This window comes from Lithobates pipiens, unplaced genomic scaffold (genome assembly GCF_037356315.1).
Source record: "Lithobates pipiens isolate NorthernLeopardFrog02 unplaced genomic scaffold, aLitPip1_a1.2 Scaffold_28, whole genome shotgun sequence".
NCBI lineage: Eukaryota > Metazoa > Chordata > Amphibia > Anura > Ranidae > Lithobates > Lithobates pipiens.
In genome coordinates, this window is record NW_027507789.1 from 3,475,260 (window position 1) to 3,491,952 (window position 16,693).

The 16,693-nt window shown below is 46.5% G+C and overlaps 1 protein-coding gene across 7 annotated transcripts in view; it reads right to left on the reverse strand.

Moving 5' to 3' along the window:
- Window positions 1–218: 218 nt before the first annotated feature.
- The window catches only part of MYH10 (myosin heavy chain 10), a 183,324-nt gene continuing 166,849 nt past the window's right edge, over window positions 219–16,693 (reverse strand). For 6 of the 7 annotated variants that reach the window (XM_077458583.1, XM_077458581.1, XM_077458580.1 and 3 more), the window contains 12 exons: window positions 15,400–15,552; window positions 13,768–14,016; window positions 13,459–13,671; window positions 12,973–13,185; window positions 12,674–12,835; window positions 12,432–12,560; window positions 10,563–10,651; window positions 8,937–9,060; window positions 7,060–7,268; window positions 6,613–6,721; window positions 4,571–4,743; window positions 219–1,586 (listed from right to left, as the gene is read on the reverse strand). In XM_077458583.1, the coding sequence (XP_077314709.1) occupies window positions 1,433–1,586; window positions 4,571–4,743; window positions 6,613–6,721; window positions 7,060–7,268; window positions 8,937–9,060; window positions 10,563–10,651; window positions 12,432–12,560; window positions 12,674–12,835; window positions 12,973–13,185; window positions 13,459–13,671; window positions 13,768–14,016; window positions 15,400–15,552 (1,977 nt within the window). In that variant the 3' untranslated portion in view covers window positions 219–1,432. Of the gene's footprint in view, window positions 1,587–4,566; window positions 4,744–6,612; window positions 6,722–7,059; window positions 7,269–8,936; window positions 9,061–10,562; window positions 10,652–12,431; window positions 12,561–12,673; window positions 12,836–12,972; window positions 13,186–13,458; window positions 13,672–13,767; window positions 14,017–15,399; window positions 15,553–16,693 lie in introns of those variants that run through there. The other variant, XM_077458584.1, reaches the window with a different exon arrangement.

The following is a 16,693-nucleotide window of genomic DNA, read 5'->3' on the forward strand; positions in this document are numbered from 1 at the left end:
TTTTTCCCGGTTTGCACATCTCTACTGCAATTTACAAGTGCTGAAAATGACATCTGAAATGCGGTTATTATCCATCGACCATCTTCATATACGGCTGTAACGATTGGTTACCTTCCTTTGGATATGAAGTTTTCTTGTTTCCCATAAACAACGGCTTTGAAATCATCTTTTTTTTTTTTTTTTTTTTTTTTTTGGAATAAGACTACAATCCCACAGGATTCTAGAATGAATACGTTTATTGTCTTACAAAATTTATTGTCTAGAAATATGAGATATACACGGAAGTAAGGGGTATGGGGCACTCCAAGGGGACGGGGTGGGAGATTCTGGCAGCTGTTACGTATTTAAAAAAAAAAAAAAAAAATCATAATATATGAACAGACATTTGAATGAGCGCAGAGATAACCTGTATAAACGATGAAACCGTCTCCCGGCTCAGGACGGGTATAACCAAAACTCCACCCGAGTCCGGAACGGTCAAAGCCTTTAATAATAATAATAATAATAATTATAATAAAAAAAATGCTATCTTCCAGCACAAGAGTTTGGATAATACTGACTTTTGGATTGACGTCATAGCTACACATGATATAATATGCACAATAAAGTCATCACATTAGTTCCATAGGGACAAGTGGATATGTACTTTATTATTCTCAATTGTCTAAGTGGCTAAGGCACCTTTTTTTTTTGTCGTCACATGATTTATTTATTTTTCTTCTTCCATTTACGGGGGTCCAAGAAAGTGCTAATCTTGAGTTGGATTTTGGTTTGGAGATCATTGCTGCTGCGGGGAGGTTGAAATCCCCCCCCCCCCCCAAAAAAAAAGTTCTCTCCCGCCACGAATCCCTATGTAAAGGAAAAAAAAAACTGGCGGATTCACAGTTTAGTTATGGAAATTCTTTGATAAGGATCCACAAAGTTCCGTAGTTGATAATGAAATGGGTTAAGGTTATAGGAGCTTCTAGAACATGCAAAGAGACGATTTGATCCCACGTCCTACCGTCACCCCCCCCCCCCCTCCCCTCCCCCGGGACAGAGAACATGTAGTGCGCCATTTTTTTTAAATTGATTTTTTTTTGTCCACATGATACTAGAAAGAGAAAATAAATGAAGTCTGTAGGATAACGCAGAGCACAGAACCCATTCTCATTGGCTGCCTTCTGGATATGGGGAGGAGGGAGAGGTGGAAGAAGAAGATGGCTTCCATCTCCTTCCTGCAGAAAAGGGCACTTTCAGCAGGAGATTGGTTCGGCAGATTGGGATTTTTTTTTTTTTTTGCGAAATGGAGTGGCCTGAGAAGGGGGTGTTATAGGCTTCCCCACCCCCGCCCCAGGCTCCCCCCCCCCCCCTGTCTGTATGACCTGTAGTGCTGCTGTGAGCAATTTAGTGTCCCTTCCTGACAAGGCAGAGGAATTCCAGAGAGAGGAGGTCACTCAGTGGGGGTGGAGGCCGATGTCTCGTTGACCTCGTTGGTTTTGCTCTCCGTCTCGTCGTCTGAAAGGTCGATAGACGTGCCCTCTATCTGCAATGGTCGGCGACCAGAGCGGCTGGAAGATGAGGAGAAAGACATGGGTCCACCCCGTCTGCAAGAGCAAGGAAAAAAAAAAAAAAAAAACGTAAGTAGTTGTAAACCTTCACATATACCCTGTGAAGTGACTGATACACAGAGATGAAACAAATCCTCCTACACAAGTTGTACCTGCTTATCTTGTAGCTCTCTCTCCTCTACAGCCTTCTAAAACACACAGATCAGTTTTTTTTTGCTCATCTCCAGCAGGCGGGGCGGAGATCTGGTGTCGCACACTGCACAACACAGTGAGGACAGCTGAGTGTAATCTGAGACCTGAGTGAAGGTAATGGACACACCTCTCCTCTACGCAGTCTTATAAGAGAAACTTACACAGAGGAGACTGTAGAGGGGGCTTCTCCCAAGACTGTCGGAGCAGACAGAAATTTGATGCTTTGGATTGAGGCAAGTACACACTATAGAGGGAAAAGCTCTATAGTGTAGGAGGATTTGATTAATCTTTGTACATCACCTGTGGCCAGTCACTTCACTGGGTATTTACCAGCACCTACATTATTGTAACTCTGCAGGGACAAAGTAGCAACATAGTAGCCGGCAGGGAAGAGCTGTCTGGTGTCCGAAAGTCTCCGACACCACATCCCAAAGAAACAAAAGTAGAAACGGGATTTTAAAGGTGCCAACACATATACATTTTTATTATAACATACATGAAAATAGTATTAGAAATTACATAAAAACCATCATGAAATATCCATTCGGTTTTTAACAGTGATGATGCAGCAGCTTCATCTCTACATGTTTCGCCAGGCTATGGCTTCTTCAGGAGACTAATGCACCCACTGTATATAAACGCAATAGAGATTCAAAAACCGTGTATTCGTTTATAAAGAAATAAACAAACGCCACATAATGAGAATTAGTACCAATATATGCAGACAATTGAAACAATATATACACAAATACAATTTTTTTTAGATTTCACCCTAGATTAAAGTACCGTATATACTCGAGTATAAGCCGAGATTTTCAGCCTCTTTTTTGAGGCTGAAAGTGCCCCCTCGGCTTATACTCGAGTCACCGCTGTCTGACTGCTCGATCAGCGTATCGAGCAGACAGACGGCGGACATTAAAATTCAAAAGCCGCGCCTCCTTCTCCGCCTCCGCCTGTGATAGGCGGAACACTGAATTTCCCAGCAGTCAGTGTTCCGCCTATCACGGACATCCGTTCATTCTCATACTACGGACGAGTATGAGAGGATGTCCGTGATAGGCGGAACACAGGCTGCTGGGAAATTGAGTGTTCCGCCTATCACAGGCGGAGGTGGAGAAGGAGGCGCGGCTTTTGAATTGTAGAATGGCCGCCGAGAAGAGCGGCGATCCTGGAGCGGCGATCCATCGGCACGACACGGGACGGAGGAGGCACGGGACAGAGGAGGCACGGGACAGAGGAGGCACGGGACAGAGGAGGCACGGGACAGAGGAGGCACGGGACAGAGGAGGCACGGGACAGAGGAGGCACGGGACAGAGGAGGCACGGGACGACGGCGGCTCGGGACGGAGGCTTGGGACACAGGTAGGCTGGACACACACACAAGGCTGCACGGACACACACACACACACACACACACACACACACACAGGGATGGATGGATGGATGGATACACACACACACACACACACACACAGGGATGGATGGATGGATGAATACACACACACACACACACACACAGGGATGGATGGATGGATGGATGGATACACACACAGGGATGGATGGACGGACACACACACAGGGATGGATGGATGGATGGATGGATGGACACACACACAGGGATGGATGGACGGACACACACACAGGGATGGATGGACACAGGGATGGACAGCCATGTCTCACCCTCGGCTTATACACGAGTCAATAAGTTTTCCAGTTTTTTGGGGGTAAATTGGGGGCCTCGGCTTATATTCGGGTCGGCCTATACTCGAGTATATACGGTAATGCATTCCTTGCATTAAGGTAAAAAATATTTAGGTGTCACTATGTAACATGTTTGAAGCCATTGGCTGACAGCTGATCACATGGTAAAGAGCTGCTGTGATTGCCCCTTTTACCCCGATCAGCTCCAAAGGACTTGGCGATCACAGAGCGCGAAGCCCGTGCCCCAGCGCGATCACAGGACGATGTCCATGGGACGCTCTCCCGGCAAACTAAGCTCCCACTGTAGCCTTCTTTTGGCTATAGTACGGGCAAGGAAATAGTTTAAGTGGTAGTATACCCGCTGAATTATTATTATTTTTTTTTAACTCACATGCAAAGGAAAAGGCATAATGAGCTAGTATGCACCGCATACTAGCTCATTATGAAATACTTACCTTAGAACGAGGTCCCGACATCTGGCCCGATCCACGCCGAGGGAGCTGACATGTTCCCTCAGCATTTCTTCCAGGTATCGCGGCTCCGGCGCTGTCAGTGGCCGGAGCCGCGATATCGTCACTCCCACGCATGCGCGCGGGAGATTTCTCTCCGGCAGGGACTGGCGTCTGCTGGACTTTCAGCCGAGAATCCCGTGCGCATGCGCCGCTGCAGTCAGCGGCGCATTGCGAGGGGAATATCTCCTAAACCGAACAGGTTTAGAGATTTTTTTTTTTTACCTACAGGTAAGCCTTACTATAGGATTTCCTGTAGGTAAAAGTCCCAAAATTGACTTTACAACCGGTGAAATATCAAAACTCCCGAAAACGTGTTGGAGGTTCAATTTCATTTCTGATATTTTGCACAATAAAGCTCTGAACCCGGACAAATGTGTGCAATCTTCATCTTTTTAAAACGACCAAATTACACCCAAAAGAAAAAAAAAAAGTTTTGGCTTTGATGCACATTAATAGTAACTAACGATTCCCTTTAAAGGGTTCCATGGGGGCTAAGGTGATATTTGTTACAACCAATCAATTTTGAGGTGTGTGGAAGAGTAATCGAGAGTCTACAATGCCCTCCCCCCGTCCCTTGGTCTGTACATAACCAGATATTAGTGACAATCTTCTCACCTTAGTCGGTTCTTCAGAGTGGTCACCTCCCTGGTCAGACCCTCGTTGGCCTCGGAAGCGTCATCCAGCTCTCGTTGCAGTTTGCGCCTCGACGCGTTTGCCCGGGTGGCTTCTTCTTCGGCCTCCTCCAGCTGCCTCTTTAGCTGTTTCATGCGAGTGTTGGCTTTCTCCATCTACAGGGAGGAAGAGACACGGCTCGTTCTTCAGCAGGCAGCCACGGGAGCACAGATATTTGGTGGGCACGGGGGGTGCGGAGAGACTCCGGGGTGATGGCCACAGTACCAAAATCTGTGTTACCTTGACTATTCCCAATATATATTAATGTGTATGAAACTTTTCATCTATATACAAAGAATTTAAGTTACAGGATTCAGATATAACCTAAACCTAGTGATAAGGCCAGATAACCCCACTGCAACCACAGCCTCTGTTTCAGGTTTCCAGTGCAGTACTGGAGAATGGAGGCAATAAGCTATGATATCAAAGAGAGGTGCAGACTTTATGCCTGCCCCACTCTTCTAAGTTAATTAAAATCAGTGCAAGCCAGACATGGAAGAGAACAGTTCAGTTGGAGCTGCACGTTCTGAATCTCTCTGAAGTCCAAGCAGAACTTTATCCTAAAGTGAAAGTTCTGCTTTGTGTCCTAGCTGCTGACTAACATTTTTTGCAAACTGACTGAAGGACCTCCTAGCCCAGTGATGGGGAACCTTGGCACCCCAGATGTTTTGGAACTACATTTCCCATGATGCTCAGCCACACTTCAGAGTGCATGGGCATCATGGGAAATGTAGTTCCAAAACATCTGGGGTGCCAAGGTTCGCCATCACTGTCCTAGCCCATTGGTTCTGAACTCTATGACCAATGCAGTAGGGCAGCATACATAGAGTTCAGCCTTATGGGCTCCTATCTGACTTGCCTTTATATACCTTTACAAGCCCTAATCTTAGCCATCTCTCCTAGATGCGATTGGTTGCCAAGATCTACGGCAATGTAACTAACCATAAATCTGACACATGTTCTACAACCAAACGTATTCATTTCACAGAATTCCTATATGTTCATTGAAATGATTTATAACCATTTTTGTCTATGGCTTTACCCATTAAAATGCTTGTATAGAGACAATATGGCACCCAATCATGTTAAATCAAATCCTCCTCCTCCTCATAAGACTTCACCAACTTCAAGGATAACAGATTTATGACTTTGGGAGAATGTTATTTGTCTCACTATATAATCTTTTATATGTATTCATATATTGGTTCTACAAAAATGTACTGTATTATTTACATGTGCGTGGGAGTTTTCTTCCCGGCAAAGTCTGGCGCCTGACGGACTTTCAGCCGAGAATCCCCTGTGCACATGCGCCACTGAAGTCAGCGGCTCATTGCGAGGGGAATATCTCCTAAACCGTACAGGTTTAGGAGATATTCTTTTTACCTACAGGTAAGCCTTATTATAGGCTTACCTGAAGGTTAAAGTATAAAAAATTTGACTTTATAACTGCTTTAATATATACATACGTACACATCAGTGTTATCTTATTCAATGTATTTTAACAGTTTTAATGAGGGCACAAGATATGTTATCTTATCTGGCTGTAGTTCAACTACTGTCAAAAGTTTATTTTTCTAATTAGTGAACTAAAAATGAACTATCTTATCTCTGTGATTTATATGCATTTCAAGAACTCGAAACAACTCTGTATAACTTTAAACTATTCTATTTCTAAGCAATCTTTTGCAAGCATGCATTCAATTATCATAAAATAAGCATCTAATTTCTCTAACAGCATCTGAGGCTGCAGAGAAGGGGACTTAGGAATTTATATCTTCAGTCCCTTTCTCTTATCTTAGGTGGATTCATCAGGGGTCTATTTAGACCAAAAGGGGAGGGGGGCTGTCAGGTAGGCTGCAGCAGCCCTACATGTGCCGCACAGCACTCGCACCACTTTCCTGGGCCTTTATAGGGATACAGGAAGCTTATTTGCCTCCCCCGCCCCCCCCTCCAATACATGCAGTCCATTATCAGTCAATGCGTACCTGTTCTTTGTACTGGTCGGCGTGCCGGCGCTCATCTTCCACCTGCATGAAGACTTCCTTCAGCTTCTTCTCAGTCCTGCGCACCAGTTTGTTAGAGGCGGCTCGTTCCCTAGAGGAAGAGAGTGGGGGTGGGGAAATAATCCATTATTACGAGAGTTCCCAACGTACCCGCAGGGTCTTCAACATGTCATTTCTTTCTACAGAAGCAACATATTTTATCTTGTTTTACAAAAAAATACCAAGCTATTCCTCATCAGCAGGAACACACACTGTAACGATCCACGCTCGGGGGCCAATCAAGAGGAAGATAAATTAACCTACAGGCAAAGAGGCAAAGTCACACAAGCATGGAGAGAACATGCAATCTTCATGGGAGGGGGGGGGGGGTATTTGAGCCCCGCGCCTGCAAGGCTGCACCACTTCCCTTCCTTTCTTACAACTACTCACTTGGCCTCCTGCTCCAGCTGCTCCTCCAGCTGCCCGATCTTTGCCTCCAGGGTAGCAATAGTGGCTTTAAACTTGGACTTGACCGTCCCCTCCAGTTCCTGAAGTTTGGCTTTCAGCTCCTTGTTTTGGCGCTCCAGTTGCTGTCGTGCATTTTCGCTCTTCTGGGCTGAACTGCGTTCTCCGGCCAGCTCGGTATTGAGAGTGTCCACCTGGAATCCAAACCCAAGTCAGTCCAGCGACAGGCGTTTTCTGTAATGCAGGCTGCTCAAGGAAGCCTTAGGCCCAGTTCACACCTCTGCAGGTTGCATATTTCAGGTGCATTTTGCATCTTTTTCAATTCACACGTTTTTTTTGATCCATTGAAGTCTATGGAACCAAAAACACAACCTGCTGGTCCCTGAGCCTTTCCATAAAATGCATAGGTGTGAACGTGGCCCAAAGGAAACCGCGTTACATGGACTGTATTGCGTTTCTGCAAAACTGAAAACGCACCTTCAAGTTTATTTTTTTTTTAATTTATAAACTAATGCTTTAAATATTTCTGTTTTTTAACTACCGTATATACTCGAGTATAAGCCGAGATTTTCAGCCTCTTTTTTGAGGCTGAAAGTGCCCCCCTCGGCTTATACTCGAGTCATCGCCGTCTGACTGCTCGATCAGCGTATCGAGCAGACAGACGGCGGACATACTACAATTCGAAAGCCGCGCCTCCGCCTGTGATAGGCGGAACACTGAATTTCCCAGCAGCCTGTGTTCCGCCTATCACGGACATCGTCTCATCCTCGTCCGTAGTACGAGGATGAGACGATGTCCGTGATAGGCGGAACACAGGTTGCTGGGAAATTCAGTGTTCCGCCTATCACAGGCGAAGGAGGAGGCGCGGCTTTTGAATTTTAGAATGGCCGCCGAGGCGCCGACGAAGAGCGGCGATCCTGGCACGGCACGGGACGGGACGGAGGCAAGGCACGGCACGGGACGGAGGCAAGGCACGACACGGGACGGAGGCAAGGCACGGGACGGAGGCTCGGGACACAGGTAGGCTGGACACACACACACACACAGGGATGGATGGATGGATAGAGACACACACACACAGGGATGGATGGATGGATGGACACACACACACACAGGGATGGATGGATGGATGGACACACACACACACAGGGATGGATGGATGGATGGATGGATGGACACACACACACACAGGGATGGACGGACACACAGGGATGGACGGACACACACACAGGGATGGATGGACACACAGGGATGGACGGACACACAGGGATGGACAGGCATGTCTCACCCTCTGCTTATACACGAGTCAATAAGTTTGCCAGTTTTTTTGGGGGTAAATTGGGGGCCTCGGCTTATATTCGGGTCGGCCTATACTCGAGTATATACGGTATTAATTTTTGTATTTTTTTTATTTCTAAACTGTTGCCTTAAATATTTCTTTTAACTATTGTTTTTGTATTTTTTACACTGTTAATTTTAATTTTTTTAGTTTTTTTTTTTTTTCATTTTTACACCGTGACTTTAAATGATTTTTTTATTTTGGATAACTCATTGCTGTCACCGGGAATGAATTTAGGCCCCTTTCACACGGGCGGAATAGAATTCAGCTTTTAGATCAAGTTCTCTCGCAGCTAAACTCACACAATGCCTTCCTATGGCGCCATGCTGCTTGTAACAGCAATCCAGCAGCTAGTTAATCGCTTCAATTGCTCTTACAACCGGTGCGTACCGGGATGTCAATTGGTTGCAAGAGAATGAAAAAAAAACAAGGTTTCAGGCTGGGAGCAGCTTATACCGGGGTCCTTTACCTTTCAGGAAAACGGGGAAGGGGTTGTTGGGCAGGGGGAGACACGTTTGCTCACCTGAAGAGTGGTTTTGCGGAATCGATCGTTGAGAAGTTCCATGTTGCTCTGCTCCTCTTCTAGCTCCTCCTCCAGCTGGGAGATCTTGGCTTCCAAACGCCGCTTTTCATCTAGGAGGGCCGACCTGTTAAAAACATGGAAATCTAGTCCTAGGTTTTAGACAAAGTAGGGATGATGGGGCACTATTCCTCCCACTGACGCCAATGATGGGGCACTATTCCTCCCACTGACGCCAATGATGGGGCACTATTCCTACCACCGACACCAATGATGGGGCACTATTCCTCCCACCGACACCAATGATGGGGCACTATTCCTCCCACCGACACCAATGATGGGGCACTATTCCTCCCACCGACACCAATGATGGGGCACTATTCCTCCCACCGACACCAATGATGGGGCACTATTCCTCCCACCGACACCAATGATGGGGCACTATTCCTCCCACCGACACCAATGATGGGGCACTATTCCTCCCACCGACACCAATGATGGGGCACTATTCCTCCCACCGACACCAATGATGGGGCACTATTCCTCCCACCGACACCAATGATGGGGCACTATTCCTCCCACTGACACCAATGATGGGGCACTATTCCTCCCACCGACACCAATGATGGGGCACTATTCCTCCCAGTGATATTTCTTTTCACTGATGCTTGGCACATGATATTTTTTGCCTCTGCTGGCCACAATCCGGCCCTCCGAAAATCTAAAAGGACAATAAACTGGCCCTTTGAAAAGTTTGGAGACCCCTGCTTTAAGGCATGGGTGCTCAACCTGTGTCCCTCCAGCTGTTGCAGAACTACAAGTCCCATCATGCCTCTGTCTGTGGGAGTCATGCTTGTACAGGTAACGGTCAGCCTTGCAATGCCTCATGGGACTTGTAGTTCCCCAACAGCTGGATGGCTGCAGGTTGAGCGCCCATGCTTTATGTGATCACACCAGAGGTGGTATATGAGCTTCCTGATCACGTAATCATTGTGATTGGCTGTCACAGTGATCATGTGATCAGGAACCAATCATTCCCGTTTCTGCAGTTGGACGACAGCGCAGTCACAGTGCTGAAGGCGTACGAATAAAGCGATTGTAAAGGTTCGTTAAAAAAATAAAATAAAATAACAAACGTCATACCTACCTCCTCTTTGTTATGGTTTTGCACAGAGCGGCCCTCATCCTCCTCTTCTGGGGTCCCCCCCGGTGGTGATCCTGGCTCATTCAATGGGGGCATCCATGTGGGCACGCTCCCGAGTCCTGCTGCTGCAACCATCGACACAGAGTATGACTCGGCTCCGCCCCCAGCACTGGATTTGATTGACAGCAGTGGGAGCCAACAGCTCCTGCTGCTATGAATCTATTCAATGAGGACCCGAGACGGAGGCTGGGCTCGTCGCTGGAACAATCGGGTTCAGGTAAAGGGGGGGGGGGGGTTAGCTGCAGCACAGAAGTTTTTTCACCTTAATGCAAACCTCGAGACTTTACAACTCCGTTAAATGATCTCCCAGCACAAGACAGCGATGCCGGCAGAACGCATACATACGGCAGCATCGTGTAAGGTCCACCCGCTCTACTGCCACGGATAGACACACAGGTAAGTTCCATTTAGAATCGATTACTCACTTTCCTGAAGTGCTGTTTGAGATCTCGTCAGCGAGTTCGTCCCTCTCCTGCTCGGCATGGCGGCGCCCGCGCTCAGAGGCGGCCAGATCCTAAGGGTGGAAAGTAAACGAGTCACTGAAAGTCATTGAACATAGAAGCATACGCTACCCTGCCGACCGAATCAGCGGCACAGTCACTGCACCATAAGGCCTAATTTATGCTTGTGGTTGGGGGGCGGGGCAGTAAAGAATTAGGCGGTTAAACAGTGTCTTGCTCTGCCCCTCCCCCCCTTCGCGGCCAACAGTAAGCATATACGCGGTCCTGTGTAAACAATTTACCGCGCTGACAGCATGCTCAGTGCATGCCAATTGCCAAGCTCCTGATGCATACTTGGAATTGGGAGCTTTCCAATCATGTGACAGCCAATCACAGCGGGTACATGATCCAGATGCCCGCTTCCACCTATCCTGGATTTTAGAACTCTTAAAAATGGTCCAGGAGGTGCTCGGCGGGAAGGGGCTAAACTGCAAAGCGACAACGCCTGGCGTGCACGCGCCGCAGAACTTTGCATAGCGGCAAAAAATGATTCCTTCCATTGCATTTGCTGACCGTGACCAACCCAGAGACATATGCCAGGCTCACCATTGCAGTGCCCCTTCAATGCCGGGCACTTTCACCCCCTTCCTGCCCAGGACAATTTTCCGCTTTCAGCGCTGTCACAACTTAAATGACAATTGCGCGGTCGTGCTACACTGTACCCAAACTACATTTTTATCATTCTGTTCCCACAAATAGAGCTTTCTTTTGGTGGTATTTCATCTCCACTGGGGTTTTTTTTTTTTTGCTAAATAAAAAAATAAATAAAAAAAGACCGAAAATTTTGAAATGAAAGTTTTTCTTTATTTCGGTTATAAAATTATGTAAATAAGTAATTTTTCTCCTTCACTGCTGGGCACTGAAAGGCTGCACTGAAGGGCACTAAAAGGGCGCACTGATGGCCACTGACAGGCACTAAAAGGGCGCACTGACGGGCACTAAAAGGGCACCTCTTATAGGCAGCACTGATGAGGAGGCACTGGCAGGCATTACTGATGGGCACTGATTGGCAACCCTGGTGGTCCTGGGTGGGCACACCTTGTGGGCTGCACTGATAATCAATCAGTGTATTTTTTAATATTATTTTACAAATTTTTTATTTTACAGGACAGGATGCACCACACTCACAGGAGGGCACACAGGGGAGATCAGAAGCAGGCAGAACAGAGGAGGGGGGTCGGTGCTGGAGAAGCAATTACAGGAATAATGCCCCGTGTCTGTGTCTCTCCCTGCAGCAGCTGGAAGCTGGCAGAAGGGCGAAAAACTGGCTTTCAGCTACTGCACAGTGACAAGAGGGCACACAGGAGAAATCATAAGCAGGCAAAACAGAGAGGGGGAGTCGGTGCCAGGGAAGGAATTACAGGAATAACACCCTGTGTGTCTCTCCCTGCAGCAGCTGAAAGCTTGCAGGAGGGAGAGAAACTGGCTTTCAGCTGCTGCACAGGGCATCCTTCTGTAATTGCCCCTCCGTCTGACCACACCAATTCCCTCTGCTGTCTGGGCCCCACTGTGTGCCCGCGCCCCCTACAGCAGGACTGGTGGTCCCCCCTATCAGCCTCCCTGATTGTCAGCTCACTAGAGGAAGTTAGGTTTTTGATTTTTGGCAGCCATTTTTATTTTCTGCAGAGCTTTCAATGGGATTACACAAGAAGAAATATGCATGTATTGTTGATATGTACTGCATGTTTTTTTTACATTTTGCTCAGACATGCATGTTAGTAGTAAGGCCTTGCTGTACACGAGTATTAAGATGCTGGTCCGTGTGAAGCCAACTGTATACTGTAACACTCGTACCTCCTGAAGCTGAAGAATTTCAGCCTCCAGGTTCTTCAGCTTCTTCTCATTCTCTTTAGACTGAGCGAAGATGTCATCTCGGGATGCCCTGGCGTCTTCCAATTCCCGCTGGTAGTCCTTCATTTGCGCCTGCCGAGAATAAAGTTATTAAAAAAAATAAGAAGTGTACAAGGAGGGCCAATGGTGGATCTCAGAACTTGACATTCTTTGGTCTGAAGATTGTCCGCAGTGCTCCAAGTTACCTGCAGCTTACGCAGTTGTTTGATGGCATCTTCACGTCCTTTATTGGCTGCCTCAATTTGAGACTCCAGATCCTTCAAATCCATTTCCAGTTTCTTCTTGGAAGCTACAGCCAGAGCTCGCTGTTTGCGTTCGTCTTCCAGCTCTGCCTCCAACTCCCGAACCTTGGAAAGATGAATACAAACTATATGGAATCCCAATTACATCGGCAGACTATGACTAAAGTTGGGAAAGGTAGCTTCCTACATGGAATGCGGTAAAGCAACCCCCCCCCCCCCCCACAGCAGGATGGGTTACCTACCTGCTTGACCAACATGCGCTTCTTCTCTTCGTTCTGCTCATCCCGTGCCTGTAAGTCTCGCTCAAACTGCGCCTTCATGGCCTGCATATTGACTTCCAGGCGCAGCTTGGCGTCTTCCGTTCCTTGCAGCTCATCTTCCAGTTCTTCCAGCTGAGTTCTCATCTCTTCCACCTGCTGCTCGAGAGCGCGCTTAGATTTCTCCAACTCGTGAACCTGGCAAAAAAAAAGACACCAAAAATCAAGTGCAAGTTCCTTCCTAAAGAAGAATATTTTTTATGAAGTCGTTACGGGTAAAGTTCCGCTTCAATAAGTAACAAATTGAATGAGGAACTCCATCGCCATCGTTCAAGGAACCCCTAGCAACCTCTGGAGAAACCCTAAGGTTAAATGGAACCCTAGTTTACAAAGGTTGTGGTAATGTGTGCCAACCCCCCTCCCCCCCACACACTGATCCATGTGACTGCACAGATCTTTATGGTAACTTACGCTCTTCCCAACATCATCTTTGGAGCTCATCAGATCTTCCATCTCTGCTCTCAACTGCTTGTTCAGCCTCTCAAATTCATCACGAGCCTCCAGCGCCTCCTCCAGGGCTCTGGCCAATGACAAAGCTTTGGTCTCCTTTTCCCGTGCGTCCGCCTCGGCCCGATCGCGTTCCTCGGCGCACCGGGCTGAGATGGTCTTTTCTTCGGCAAGAAGCTGGTGGGAGAGACCGATGAGATTCATGCCATGTTTCTTATCCTCTCCTGAGGTACTGGACATAATCTAGTAAAGGAAGGGACAAAGTCAACTGACCTGGTCAAACTTCTTCTGTTTCTTCTCCAGGTTGGACACAATCTGCCTCTGGTGATCCAGGTCCACGATCAAGTCATCCAGCTCTTGCTGAAGTCTGTTTTTGGTCTTCTCCAGCTTCTCATAGGCCAGGCCCTTTTCCTCCAAGCGCTGTCCCATTAGCTCCATGTCCTTCACGAGTTTCTTTTTCACCTCTTCTAACCCTTCAATAGTCCCCACATCATCTTCCAGCTTCTTCTTGGATTCTACAAGCTGGTTGAAAAAAGTAGTCAGTTGTTATTACGTAATCAGGAAAAGGCAACCAATTGAATTCTGGTTGGTTAGGACTAGAGGTCGACCGATATGGGTTTTTCTCTGGCCGATGCTGATATTTAGAAATCATGGCGGCCGATGGCCGATATATGATGCAGATTTTTTTGGGCCGATATGTTAGGCCGATTTTTATTTATTTTTTTAATCCCCCTTCATCTCATAAAATCTAACACACCTTTCCCACTGGGGCATTTTTCAGGCGCTTTTGGGCTAAAAATCACGCCTGTAAAATGGCTCCCCTGCAGTCTGTGTGGAAGCCCCGAGTGCTTTCACACTGAGGCGATGCGCTGGCAGGATCTTAAAAAAAAGTCCTGCAAGCAGCACGTTTGGAGTGGTGTATACCGCTCCTCCACCACTCCTGCCCATTGATATGAATGGGCACCACTGCCGAAGCACATGCAATGCGATTTGGCAGCGGTGCTTCATGGGCGCATTTAACCTCTTCCTTGGCCGCTAGCTGGGTTATATGTGCCCCACTAGCAGCCAAATAGCACCGCTAAAATGATGGTAAAGAGCCGCTAAAACTAGCAGCGTTTTACCATCAACGCCTGCCCGCCGATCCAGTGTGAAAGCAGCCTTCATATCAAGTGATACAGAAAATTTCTTACATTTAAACATTTATTAAACAAAACAAACCTCCAATCAGTTTACTTGTATGTATGATTTAGATAAAAAAAAAAAAAAAAACCTATATAATAAAAACAGGTAGTCAAAACTTTTGGACGAAAAAAAAAAATGGGCTAACTTTACTGTTTTAAATGTATTTTTATTTTTTTAAATAGTGTATTTTTTTTCCCCAAAAAATGCATTTGAAAGACCTCTGTGCAAAGGCCGTGTGACATAAAATATTGCAACAACCGCTATTTTATTCCCTAGGATCTCTGCTAAAAAAAAATATATATATCATTTTTTGGGGGTCTAAGTGATTTTCTAGCAGAAAATACAGGATTTTTACTTGTAAGCAACAAGTGTCAGAAAAGATTTAGTCTTTAAATGGTTAAACTGAGAACTTCTACACACGGAGATGAGTTCATTCATTCAGAAGTGTAAACATTGTATCTCTTTGCTCTTTTCTTGGCAGAGCCCAGAGAGGAGGAAAGTCGTTTCTATGAAGACTCAGGCAACTTACATTGACTTCTATTACAGAAGTCATTTCCAAGTCGCGCTGTAGTTCTAAAATCGGCCTTTTTATCAGCACAATCGACGATTAATTTAAAAAAACGTCAAATATCGGCCGATATATCGGTCGACCTCTAGTTAGGACATGTTCTTCATTATGCAGCCCCTTTAGAACATATGATATTGCAATGACAAAAAAGGTACCTGTGCCTGGAGGTTGAAGATCTGCTTCTCCAGGGCCTTGCGGGCCTCCTCCTCTTCCTCCTGCTGCTCCAGTAGGTTGCCCTTCTCCTCCTCTAGCTGTCGGATACGGCTGCTAAGGTTCAGCTTCTGCCGAGTCTCTTCCTGGAGCAGTTCCTGTCAAAAAGGGACAAATCGTACATTGGGGATTTTCTGTTTGTGTGAAATGAATTAAGTCCGATTGAATACAGTCCACCCGGAAGTTATAGTTCAGATATAGGTGGTGTCTGCCCAGCCAAGTCAACTCCTGGTTTTCTTTTAGAAACCGTAGAGAGAGGACTCCTTCCCCAACCTCTCCAAAGTTCACCAACCACCATTAGGGCATTCCACTGCTCCTGTTATATAAAACATAATATAGATAAAATAAAAAACACGCTAGGGCTCCTTAACCACTTGGCGCCCACACTACGTCTATTGACGTCATGGGCTTTCGGTGGTTATATCTGAATGATGCCTGAGGCCACAGACATCATTCAGATATCGGCGTTTTCCTGCACCATAAGAACGATCATAGCGGCTGTTCCGCCGCTTGATCGGTCTTACGGGCGGCGGGAGGGCCTCCGCCCTCTGGTGCTTGTACCGACTCACCGCTTCCATCGGTGAGTCGGTCACAGGATCCACCGGCCCCCGCAAGTTACCATAGAGATTTCCGGCGGAGCAGATTGTCCCCAGAGTCTCTACGATAGTTCGGAGGCCGGGCGCGATGTTATGACGTCACGCCCGGCCTCTGTATTCAAATAAACGGCGCCGATTTGGCTAGGAAGCCAGGATCGTTTTTTTTTTTTTTTTTTACATTTTTTTTTTTATTCTTCCCAGCCTAGAGGTCTTATTGAGCCCATATCTCACTGTAAATATGTCAGATCGTGCCATATTCCTATTACAAGGGATGTTTACATTTCTTGTAATAGGAATAAAAGTCATCATTTTTTTTTTTTTTTTTAAAGTGTCAAACAAAAAAAAATAAAAATAAAATTAACAATAAAAAAAAAAAAAAAAAATTTAAAGCGCCCCTGTCCCCATGAGCTCGTACACAGAAACATACGCAAGTCCCGTCCACATATGAAAACTGTGTTCAAACCACACATGTGAGGTATCGCCGCGAACGTTAGAGCGAGAGCAATAATTCTAGCTCTAGACCTCCTCTGTAACCCAAAACATGTAACCAGTAAAAAAATTTAAAGCGTCGCCTATGGGGATTTTTAAATACCAAAGTTTGGCGCCATTCCACGAGCGCGTGCAATTTTGAAGCGTGACATGT